Source organism: Scleropages formosus, chromosome 16 (assembly GCF_900964775.1).
Source record: "Scleropages formosus chromosome 16, fSclFor1.1, whole genome shotgun sequence".
Lineage (NCBI taxonomy): Eukaryota > Metazoa > Chordata > Actinopteri > Osteoglossiformes > Osteoglossidae > Scleropages > Scleropages formosus.
This window is the reverse complement of record NC_041821.1, coordinates 12835302-12848227: the sequence shown is the minus strand read 5'-3', so window position 1 is coordinate 12848227 and position 12926 is coordinate 12835302. Positions and strand designations below refer to the sequence as shown.

At 46.1% G+C, this 12926-nt stretch overlaps 1 protein-coding gene across 1 annotated transcript in view; it reads left to right on the top strand.

The window, feature by feature from the left end:
- LOC108925730 (G protein-coupled receptor kinase 4) overlaps positions 1–12926 on the top strand; it is a 54212-nt gene that overhangs the window by 29112 nt on the left and 12174 nt on the right. Inside the window, exons 3-5 of the mRNA XM_018737925.2 lie at positions 2490–2602; positions 4262–4339; positions 4712–4812. Of these exons, the coding sequence (XP_018593441.1) occupies positions 2490–2602; positions 4262–4339; positions 4712–4812 (292 nt within the window). The remainder of the gene's footprint in view (positions 1–2489; positions 2603–4261; positions 4340–4711; positions 4813–12926) is intronic.

The window sequence follows — 12926 nt, the reverse complement described above, 5'->3', positions numbered from 1 at the left end:
GTTAGGCTCCGGTTTGCTGTGACCCCAACATGGGACAAGTGGTTTCAGGTAGTGTGTGTGAGCGCTCATCTAAATATGACATTTTTCTTTGTTTTTTAAGTGAATGTGAGACGCTATAATAGCTTACATAACTAAACAATGGGTGCAACCATTTCTGGCCTTTTGGAAATTTTGAAGGCCACTTTGAGGACTTGTAACCATTTTTTTGCCCGTGTACTTTGGGCTTTTGGTGCTCTGGGCAGACAAGCACTTTAGGCTTTACACTGGGGTGTCCAACTTTTTTTGACCAAGGGCCACGATCATTATTGTGGAATGGTTCGAGGGCCGCACATGTAAAAACCATTGTGAATCATAATAACATAAAAATCATAGTAAGTGTTATTTTAAATCTCTAAGATATAAACTATCACTAACACACACACACAACGTCTATAACCGCTCGTCTCAAGTGGGGTTGCGGCAAACCGGAGCCTAACCCGGCAGCACAGGGCGCAAGGCTGGAGGAGAAGGGGACACACCCAGGACAGGATACCAGTCTGTCACAAGGCACCCCAAGCAGGACTCGAACCCCAGACCTGCCAGAAAGCAGAACCTATCCAAACACGCTGCACCACCACACCCCCTGCTTAAAAATTATTATACATATAATTGTTTTTTAGGTGTGGTGTTTCTTCTTGTGGGTGTCTAGCTATAAATGAAAGTGGCACCTACAGTAGGTTCTTGGTGGTTCTTTCTGCACCTGACACTGACTGCTGTTTGCACTGTGCCATCAGTAGGTAATATGGAATATATAAATTGGTTTCTCTGCATGTTTTTCTGCAGGCTGGTATACTTGAAGGAGCTTATTAGATGCGTCATGTTCAATGTATTTTAATACCCATACTTATAGGCTGATATATATACACTATGTGTTCTTTTGAATAATGAAGGTTTCGCTGATGATGTGAAAAAAAAGTACAAAAATTTTTTTGGGTGAACCACTGAATGGATATTTCGATGGCCACTGTTGTGACCCTGGGCATGTCAACCTTAACTGTTCTTACCACAGGCCAGCGACACCGAAAGACCAGTGGAGGCCATCCCACGGTTGCCATGGAGCTGGCGGTCAACGGCACTTTATTTAGAAATTTCTGTGTCGTCCCCCTAATAAAGTTAGTTTGGCATTTGATGAAACAAAACTTGAATGCTGCTCTGTGTCATCTGGCTCTTGTTACAGTGTCTCCTTGTTTCCCATCAACCAAGCTTACGGTACACTAATGACCTGCTCCATCTTGCTTGCCTAATGCCATTACATTTCCCCATTAATGTAACACACTCTGTTTAAATTTCCACTGAAGCTAAATGGGGGACCCAGACAAGTGTAATCATGGGTGAATCTAGTATCACAAGTGCATTATTTAAAAAAATGTCTCTTTTGATAGTAACTCAGTGCTGGGTCAGTGTGAGAACAAACTCATAGTGAATTGATTCAGCCCTGCTTGCTTGGTTTCAGCCTTTCGTCGTTATGCTTTTACCATTATTTGCTAGGTCATTTCCCCATGTTGTTCTTGAACAGCTCACAGTTGGGTGCCACACTGTTGTTGTTTTATGTCCCAGTGCATTTTAGGAGGACATAATTCATTATGTGGGGACCCTCTGAAAACCAGTACGCTGGGTTGATGTTACACAGTGTGTGTTCTGTCCGGTTCTGGTCCACCATGATTTTCTTTCAACACAGTGTTTTATGAAGTATGAAGTGCAAGGAGGCAGTTGCGTTTTAAAGTAAGAGGTTTAAGTCACTTTAGCAGCTGAGGTACACAAGGTAGTGTGGGTGCCACCTATCGCCTATGCTGCACGTTTCGACGTAGGGTCCAGGTTTCTTGCAGCAGTCCAGTGACGTGTTTCGGGTGTACCTGTCACTCGTGATTGTCCATAGTCTATGTTTTTGTGTGTGTGTTTTGCATTGCTCCAGTATACAGGAGGTTAAACGATTGCAAGGGGTTCACTGGAGAGTGTCTAACACTGTGTGTGACCTTGGGTAAAGGTGCCAGCCTAATATTAGTTATAATAATCTTTTAATGATGCTTTGGAGAAAAGCATCTGCTAAATGAATAAATGTACTATGGATGTTTAGATGCAAAATGGACAGAGTGGACTCTCAAATGCGTTGGATAAAATACCCTTGTTTTCTGCCTGTTTATATATGTAGCACTTACTTTTGACTCTCGTTCCAGACTGCCCGTACTGTCACCAAATTTTTGTATTGGCTAGTACTGTATTGTTCCACTGACCATTGTCTTCATTCGGGAACTCTTCTGACTGCCTACAGGACTAATGCTTTTTACCCAGTGTGAAAATTTACTGAACTGTTGCCTGTTTCAAAATGGTTAATTAATATTGCGTTTCTCGTAATGATCACCAGTAGGAAAGAATAAAATGTAATAAAAACTTGAATCGTGTCTCGCTCAAAAGCTGAGTATCTGGTTCTGTATCTTGTCTGTTTCCGTCAGAAAGGGACTACTCCAGCCTGTGCGAGAAGCAGCCCATCGGACGGCTGCTCTTCCGGCAGTTCTGTGACACGCGGCCAGAGCTGAAGCGATGCATAGAGTTCCTAGACGCTGTGGTAAGAGCTTTTCCTTTGGCCCCAACGTGTCATTTCCTGCACGGAGGCCCTGGGGGTATGGGACTGCGGCCGGGCGGGGGGTGGGGTGTGGAAATTAATATGGCCCCTCGCCGTTCAGCCCTGCTGCTCGTGTGCAGACGCCCCACCGTTCATTGACATCAGCGCTGAAACAACATTCCAAGTACAGAGAATTGCACAAGACTGCAGATGTGTTCTGAGGAAGGCTGGCTTTCGACTCGGTGACGAGTTTACTTACACGCTCTGTCGGCCTCTAAAAATTACAAACGGCGATAAAGATATCAAATGTCTTCGAACAAAAATGTTTCTAAGAATTCTTATGAATGGACAATAGCAAGGCATCAGGTTGTACAGTAATTAATGACAGGACCTTGCAACCTGAAGGTTGTCCATCTGCATCCCACTCCTTGTTCCTGCCGTTGTACCTTTAAGTAGGAAGGTTACTCCTTAGCAGAATACACAGGTTTTATGGGAGGCAGTTAAACACTGGTGGCAAAGTGATTAGAGCTGCTCTTTTGCACCCGTAGGAACAGGGCTCATAAGCCCTTGATCCAGGGATTTACCCTGAATTGATACAGTAAAAGTTCTCCAGCTGAAAAAATGGGTAAATCACTGTAAGGAGCTTAACACTGTAAGGTGCTTTGGAGAAAAGTGTCAGATCAGTGAATTAATGCATCAGTGCTGGGTGTCCCTAGTGAATTTAAGCATGGGTTAGAGAAGAAAATGTGAGCAGTTTGGGCCTCTTAATGTTGTCCCCTTTGAACTGCCTCCACTGTGCTTCCTGGTGACAGTGTGGGTGGAGGAACAGACATCAGCGGCAGCCCGCGGGGATCGGACCCTGCCCAATCACATGTTTCCTGGCCCTGCCCAGTTGAGTTCCCTTCTCGCGTTCTGCCCCGTGCTTTGTTTGGGAAGTTGCTGCGCTGCTTTGTTGTTTCTGATGGTGCCATGGACTCGATTCGGGATGTTTGTTGGCGGTTTCTGGTTGGCTGCTGCCACCGGAGCTCAGAGGAGATGCCTCCCATCCCGCCCTCGTCTCACTCGGTACTGGTACCCTCCCACCTCTCATGTGTTCAAGTTTTGCCAGTCCTTTGACTGGGGTGGCCTTCGCTTCCTCTCGCTCTTCCCTGTGCTTTGTCCTGCCCTTCACCCATGATCCCTGGTTTTGTTAGCACCGCCTGTTTCGTTCAGTGTCCACTGCTCCTGGAATAGCGCCCCCATCTGACATCCTCCCCTTTCATGACTGCAGCAAGACCTCTGTGCCAAAAACGTGTCTCTTTGTGTTGACAACCCGTTTTTTTTACTCTACGCTTTACAATCAGAAGTCCTGGGTTTGAATCTCACCTCCCGCTGTAATTTCCTTGAAGGACACACTAAGCCTAACTTGGTTCAGTACAAATTACCCAGCTCTATAAATGGGGAAACTCATTGTAAGTCACTTTGGAGAAAAGTGTAAAGTCAATGAATAAATGAATGGATGTAAAGGAGTTAGCGCAGTGTAGCGTTGTATGCGCAGTGACATGTGGCACCTTCTCCTCAAGGATGGACTCTCACCAGGGTAACATGGAAGGAGGCCTTGGTAGCGGGGATGTGGTGAGTATTTTTAGGTACATTGTAACATCAGGTCTTTCTCATTCACAGGCCGCATATGAGCTGGCGCCAGACGAGAAGCGGAGAGACTGCGGCTTGAATGTTTTAGACACGTACTTTAATAACGGGGTAAATATGAACAACAATCTCTCCCTTCTGTTCTGTGACGCTCCCTGGCACCTCACCTCTCGTCACTTCAGTGGACTTGCATGGCCACTCCTGTCCTGTCTATGTTGTGGCTCACTGTCCTGTCCTCCCCACTTAAATCAGTCTGAGTGTGAAAGGCAATTATCTGGCGATGGTGATGATTTGGTTCGCTTTTATGGCTACAAATGTCACTCTGTAAGAAAGGTCCTTGAACCTGCTGGACTGAGTTGACCTGAGTTACTGGCCCTTGTAAAGCACCAAGTCTCACAACAGCTTGGACTTTAATTAGCCCTTCTGTTTCCTACCATTCTTCCACCAAGCCTTTTCTCTCTTTGTATCCTTCTTCCTATTAAGTCAGCGGCCCATTTACCAGAAATACCTCAGGAGGTCGTGGGGGAATGCCGAGAGAAGCTTGAGAGGAGTCCGTGCAAGGAGCTCTTCAAGGAGTGCACAAGGTAAAGCCCCTGTCTCATCAAGTGCTTCTTCCAATTTCAAACAGATGTCTGCAGAATTATGACACAAATGGGCCACAGTCGCACTATGGTGATGTGAGAGCCTGGTCAACAGCTACAGAGGGTGTTGACTTGCAGTCATAGCAGCTACAGGTAGTGCCACCAGTTATTGATTGTGATTGATTGATTGGGGCACATTTCATTGCCTTCCACAGCAAGGGATGGAGAAAAGAAAACAATACTGTCATTTTCTTCTCTCCCAGACTCAACCTATATGCTACTAAACGTGACCAATAGATCTGATTAAATTTAATGTAAAAAAGCTGTAAAAACAAAGAAAATCAGAAAGGGGCAAATATTTCTTTACAGCATTGTAGCTGTGCTCAAACTCTTCTCCCCATCGGTATGTTCTAAAACTCTTTTCCATTAGCTTCGAATTAAAATGTATGAAGAAGTCTTTTGAATGAACAAGGGTGTGCATACATGTATGTGGTGTGTTTGAGATCTAGTTGTTTTAACCATGCAACGTTAACTGAGTAACAATAGTGTGTCACAGCCCCTGGGATGAGTTTGAATCCACTTTTGTATGGAAATGGCACATTCTCCTTGTGAATGTTGTTTCTTCTGGGTGCTCTGGTTTCACCCTACTGTCCAAAATCTGAGTTTCAGGTGAACTGAGGAATCTAAATGGCCCTAGGAGCCAGTGAGGACACAGTGATCTGAGACTGTCATGATTGCAGCTGATTAGAGGTTACGGTCTCTTTTCCTGGAACTACAGTATACTCACCATTCAGCTCCATCACACAAGGCTATGGCCATGGTAACCACCTTTACTGGAGACTGTATTTCTACTTGCATGGATGTTAAATATTGTTGTAGTCACCAGTTGCCACGCCCACACCTGCAAGCTCAGCGACAGCACCTGTTGCCGATTAGCACGGCCAGGTATAAAGGCAGCGCCGTCACGGCAACGGGTGCGAAATCTTATGCCTACCTGCTCGGCTTGTGAATTCAGCGTCTTGTTCCCTACACCCTGTTCCCTGTCCTCGTTTCTCCTGGCTCCCAACCTCTGCATGTTCCATCATTTACTGAGTCTTGCCTCGCCCCTGAAAACGACGTCCGCACCTCGGAATACCCATGCCTGTCCCCAACCAATGATTTCTTCTGCTCCCGTGTTTGGCACAGAAATAAACACACCCGCACTTGGGTCCAACGCTTTCCTCCGGTCTCCCAATCTCAGAGCTGACACCAGTAGTGGTGTCGCACGAAACCGAGGCCGAGGGGAAGGCTGGACCCAAGTGCAGGATCGTTTAGTTGGAACTGAGGGGTCGGGCACGTTCTCGTTGTCGGGGACGGGCAAAGAGTCGGTCGATTCGACGGTCAGAGTGGAAGCGAAGATCCATAGACGAAGTCAGAGGGTGAGGCGAACGAAGAACAGGAACCAGGAACGAAGAAGAACGGGACATAGACGCAGATTCTGAAAGTGCGACGGGGCTGAGGAGGGTCTTTCAAAGCTGAGTGCTCTGATTGTCATCAGGTGCTGATGATTGCGGTTCGGATGTGCACGTGACAAGTGGTTGCACTGTTTTTAGAGTGGGGGATATTAGGAGGTCTAAATCCCTTTATATTACCGAAAACTTATAACCAACGAGCTTTGGGTAGATATAGTTTGATGGGCCGACAGTCTCCTCCACACTCGTTACTCACCCTTTCTCTGCAGTGGTGCCATGTGTTGTCATTCCATGTATCAGTGTTCCAGTCCCTGTTCAATGTGATCTTTTTCATTTCTTCCTGCTGCTGTGGCAACTGCCCAGGCTTTGATCGCGACCCACTGACTGTGAACAAGGCCCTGGATCTTCTACTTCTTTCTAGTCAGGCACCTTTGAGTCCATGTCCTACATGAGAATGAGAGAACCATTTGAGAGGTCTGGTCCCATCAGTCCAAGCATGTAGATGCTTACAGAACTGAGCTGTAAAACGGCTGCAGGGAACGGGGGTTGGACTGTAGCTGGAAGAGGAGGGCCAGTCCGTACTGGTCGGAGAAAGTCGGGGGTGTGTGTCTGAGGGCCTGGCGCGGGTTCGCACCCAGGCTGCGGAGGAACAAGGGTCCTCAGTGTTTAACTGACAGTGGCGCAGGTGTCCAGGACATGAGCAGGTCCATGACTTGCACACCCCTCAAGCAGCCAGCTGGCACAGTCAGACCCTAGACTGACACCCTTGACGGCACTCCCACCTCCTACCCCCAGCACACTGAAACAGGGGCAAACAATGACACCCATTCAGCCCACAGCTCTTTCGATGTCTGTTAAAAGGAACAGTGCTTTGACCGCCTCTACCCCAAAACCCCAGAAAGGCTGGTCTCATGAATGGAGTTCAGGCTTGAGTGGTGTCAATAGATGCCAGTGCATATGCAAGCAGGCTACCCCTCCGGGCCAGCCGTATCAGCTGTTCTTTTTTGAGGATGGGAGATGTGAGTCTATAGGTTGAGGAAGAGGATTCTGGAGTACTTCTGTTATTACTGTTTTAATAAGATTGCTCTGTTATATTTCTGTCATTCTATTTTACTTACTTTTAATTTTTTCCATTTAATTTCTTAATATTAGTAAGAGTCACATTTACTGTGAACATTCAGCAGTCGGATATCATTGGACTGTCTCGTATCAGATGGCCGGGGCATAATTTTGCTCTTTGTATTATTTTGTTTTTCTTTAAATTTAGTTAATTTTGTTTTATTTTAGTGAATTATCTGTTTCCCTAATTTTCAGTCTGAATACAGTTAACACATTTTCATAATGTTCCTAATGTTATAGGAAATACCATGTCTCCTCCAGGCTAATAAGGCCATAGTCCTCTACTGTCAGTGCCTCATGAAGACACCGTGGGCTCATGTTGTACTTGTCCTTATTCCTCAAGGCCCACATGTCCCTTATAACTACCACAGTATGTTATCTTGCCAGCATTCTGAAACCTAGTGGGTTTCACATTTTTGTTCTTTGAATTTGAAGGATCCTTCCTGGGTTAGCATCCCTTGTTGCAAGCAGCCCCTGACCTGAAGCTCTGACCTGTTCAAATGCCTGCCATTTCTCCGTGCTCAGTGTTGACAGTAATACAGCCTACTCCTTTGCATCATGTGCATGCAGTGAACCATCACAGTATATGTGCTTACTCCTCCCTTGCACACAGTTGTCATGGAAACACAAGCTGACGTCCCCTCTCCTGGAGCCAGTTGTTTTATATACCCACCTGACATCTCCTTCACCGCTTACACACCATCACTGAGATAGACAAACCAATTAAACTGGTCACAAAGATACCTTGGGCTAAAATTCATAGTTGTGCTTATACTAATGAACAGCAACGATCCAGAAATATTTAGTCCTGTTATTAATCCTTACTATAGCATTATATCAGTGGTTCAAGAGTTAGTTTTCTGTTTTGGTTCCGTGGCGTTCGGCCTTTGTACACTGCAGTTCATTATTGTTCCCTTTACCCTAAAATACCCCTACTGTGATGGGAAATGTTGTCAAACACAAGCAGGCACCATTGTCTTTACGCAGGGGAGTTCTAGACCCTGAAGCATTGGCTTCAGGACTGGGGATGTTTATGTAAACTGGACCACTGAAACAAACACATTAGTCTGAGGTCAGTGCCAGAAGCATAGCTGCAAAGCTCTTTTGTGTACCTGGTACCCTTTTGGCAAGCTTGGCTATTCATTCCTTTCAGAACCCTCCACTCTCAGCATTCGCATTGTTGTACCCTAGAAGAAGGGAATCCCATTGTGGTACGATTCATTTCACACTGCCTCAAGCGTTCATGCGCACCAGTATTCAAACAGATCCCTTCTTGGTTCATGCCTGGCAGTTTGAGAAGGCTACTGTTAGTGCCAGCCAACTCAACTGGGCAACAAGTCAGCTTATAACGCAGTGTGATAGCAAATCATGATGATGGATAACTATTAGCAGAGCTTCAAGGGGAAAGAGGGAGGCTCATTCATATTTCAAAAATGTTTGAGCCCCTTGGCTAGATTTTATTCATATTTTCTCACATTGTTAATTTTTTCATATAATTGGATATAATAGCTTAACATACTTCTGAGAATTAGTTTAATTTTCTTGCCTAAAGTTGAACAATGTACATCTGAGAAAGCTTTCAGGCCTGTTGTCTGTAAAAGTAAAAATTTGAGTAAGGAGTTCCAACAATATATCTAAAAAAGCATGGTTGTGTCACAAAGGGGGCACAGTGGCGGAGTGGGTTGGACCTGGTCCTGCTCTCCAGTGGGTCTGGGGTTTGAGCTCTGCTTGGGGTGCCTTGTGACGGACTGGTCCCCTCCCCCTCTAGCCTTCTGCCTTGTCTTGCCAGGTTAGGCTCCAGCTCCCCACGACCCTGTGTGGGATGAGCGGTTCAGACAATGTGTGTGTGGTTGTGTCACAGAATGTTGCCCTGATGTTATGGAACTGATTCAGAAAGTGTTATGGAAGAGAAGAAAAATCTGCTTTAGTATGTATTGATTAAAAGGCTCTGTTAAAGTCTTCCGTATTGTTTTTCCTACTGACAAATAAGAAACAACTTCTTCAGCAGTACATGTGAAAGTGATGATGTTTGGCCAGAGCCCTGTGCAAGCTAGTTTCCAGCTGAGCTCTTTATTATTTTTAATGGAGATCATTGAAATCTGTGCACGACTGAAAAAAATGGTTCAACTGAATGCTTTAGCTGAGGGCACATTGTTATATTTGATTGTTAAACCAAATGTGTGTTATATGAGGACTATCTGATCATGAAAAGACCAGCAGATACAGTACGTTCCTTAATTTTCTTGTGCTGTAATGAATAATCCAAAAGTAATTACTTCAATTAAAGTAATTAGAACTACTATGTGCGTAATTATTGAAATGCTAAGAAGTAAGTGACTGAACGATCTAGGTTCAACTGTTACTTATTCATTTTTGCCTAAGTGTAAAGAATAATCAAATAAATTCACATTTTATTTGCAAAAATACACTGCAAATAGACAAGACCTTTACAAATTTCAACAGCATATTTTTTCAGCAAGGCTTGTAAAATGGCACGATTTTTCTGCGTTCTTCAAGTCAGTGATGATTGCTGGGGTTCTCAGGGATCCAGGCTCTCTTCAGGCACCACTGAATCATCACTTTGACAGCAGCCAGGACACCATCGTACCAAACCCCAGCCCGAGTGAAGTGTACCTGAGTCCACACCGTTCACCTTGGACTTGAACCCATCCCAAAGAAGTTTTCACACCTGACTGAACAAACTGAACTGAGGTTGTAATTGGTCCTGGCTCTAGTCAGTCATCTAACCAGAAGCTACATTAGTAAAAATAGGTCTTAAAGGTAATTTCTGACCATTTGGTTCAGAAGCGCTTTCACAGTCGGGAGTACTTTATGCATCTCTCATTTGCCCCATTTTCATTCTCCTCCCTCGTCCTCCACTATTAACGAGTTGTTTGAGTCATGCTAACTGCCCAGAATGTCTCTCCAGCTGGTGTGTTTCCGGTTCTTTCTGGAGCGACCACCTCTCGTTTCGTGCCGCCATGAGGTAGCAAGGGTGTGCGGTCGAAAGGGGCCCCTGGGTCGGGTAGGAAACGCTGTGGCTTTGGGGGCACGTGCCGGCATGCACCACAGACGTTTCCCAACCAGAGAAACCCATTGCTTCTGCCAGCTCATCAGAAAAAAAAAACCCTCAGGCTGCACCCCCACATCTGTTCCTGTGAGCATGCTCACTGCGATTCCCCAGAAAACATCCATCTCAGAAGGCCTTGATTATACATGCATTCATGAAATGTTTAAAAAACACCATAAGCCATATTGCAGATGGCAAAGTGGACTTGGAAAGAGATAGTGCTGGCAGAGTTTTCCCCCTTGGGAGCTGCTTTCAGTTTGACTTTTCAAGACAGCCATTCCTTGTGGCTGTTGCTTGTGTTTTGTGGGAGGGGGCATTTTTATAGGTTAGCCATACATTTTATTGACCATCATTAATGTGTCCTTCCCAAAATTTGGCTCGTACATTTGTGAACGGGTGGCGCTTTCATGGGGATCTTGATGTATCTCCAGGACTGGTCTTTTTGAGGACACTGAACTATGAGCAACGTTAATGCACAAACTGTCATTTATATATAAGGATGCTGTTGGAATGTTGTATTTTCTTTATTGATTTTAGTGGAGCCAGAGTTCAAGTTTCATAGCCATCTTGCACTACTTGTGGGTTAATTTGAGCGGAATCAGATTTTTCCAATCCGAAATCATTTCTTCACCACATCCGTCCATTAATCCATTATGAGATGGACTGCTTGGCAGCTCTAACATTATTCGATATGCTGCTGGGCTATGTGAGGAAAGGTGAAGAAAGAGAGCAGCACAGTCTCTCTTTTGACACATAGCGCTTACAGCTCTGTGCTTTCAGCTCGGCCGACTAGGAGGCGAGAGTTATGACGTCACCTTTATTTACATTTACATCGCGTTCATTTAGCTGACGCTTGTAAGCAAGGTGACATACATAGCTAGCCTGGAAAAATATGCTGCTTTCAGCCTGCTTGCGATGGATGTTGGTAAAACTGAATCACTGCTGTTCATGTAGGTTCTCGAGTAAAAACGAAGCCATTACTCCTCTTTTGAAAGTGTTTGTGTGTCTGGGTCCGTCGGGGACGGACAACGCTACTCAGATGCCGAGCAAGACAGGATGGACCCGTGCCATCGGGCTCTGGGGGCCTCCGCTAACAGGAGCCATGTGTGCAAAGCATGCCGGTCCTGGACGCACATGACAGAGCGTGCATACCTGGGCCGTTGGTCGGAACACACTCTGCGTCATTCATACTTGAAGGGCCCGGGCTCTCCACTGCAGGATGGCCAGAGATGAAGCCCTAGGGAAGGAGGAGAACTTTCCAAATTGGATGGAAGCACGTTAGTCTCCCGGACCATACTATTCCTGTTTTACGTCCCTCCCATTCTAACAAAAGCCATATTGTGAAAGTATTTATGCCGATTCCTTGCATCCGTTCTGGTGCCGCGTAGCAGCTCGAGCGGATCTTGCTCCTGTTTCTGGGGCAGCTTGGCGATGGGTTCACGCGAACAAGCTAATGTACAGCTGCCCCGGACTCAGGGTCAGCCAGGAAGATCCAGCAGGGGTCGCAGCCCAGATGGTATAGAGACGTGCCTTTTTTTCTGCCCGCAAAAAATGGGCACTCACTTCTGGAAAATTCATTTGTGAACTACCTGCCAAGCTCCGTCCACGGTCGGCTGTTTAAAATGTGTGGTATTCAGTGCGGCGGCGGCGGGTGTGGGGGGTGCGGGGGGAAGTGGAGGGTGGAGCGGTTTAACCTTTCCTGTGTACGCTCAGAGGCCCCCGTGTCCCATTGGTGCGACACACCCTTCCGATGTCAGCGTTCGCGACTCTGCGCTCTCGTCGCCGTCACAGCGGCGACCTCTTGGCTAGGCCCGGAGCAACCCGCTCCCAGTGTCGTCATCTGCTCCAGGTTTCACTGTGGAACACCCTTCTTCGGGCCCAGCAAATACCGGACTCTTGTCTTCAAAGAATCCTCTATCAGCGGACTCCTAGTCCTTTCTTTTTCCTGTTCGTTTTGACAAGCTGCCTAAAAATGTTTGTTTGGATTTGTCTTTTTTTTTTTTTTTTTTTTTAAATTAGAAGCACTCACTTGTTATTCTGCTGCATAGTGTCCACCTGGCGGAGCAGCAGAAATCCCTCACGCCTGTCTTAGAGGGATTATGGGTGCAAGCCTGAAGGGTCTTAGTATATGTGAGTTACACCTGCAGCCAGCTGCTCCCCTCTTTTTGCATGGCATGGCTGGATAAGGCGATGTCTACGGAGCGAGGAGGGCAGATCGCACTCTTGATGCCTAGGACGAAGACAGCCTGCCGCCTGCCTGTTTCTCTGCAGTTGAACCTTTATCTGCAGCACCTCGTACAGCTTGTAGTCTTACGCTGAACTTGCTGCAACGCTTCCTTGACCGTTCTTGCAGGATGACGCTTAGACTCAAAATTGCCGAACTCAACAGTACGCTTTTCTGAAAAGATATGTGGCCAGGGCGTGGCCAGGGCGTGGCTGGGAGACAGGCAATCCTAAGGTCAAACATGTGACATAGA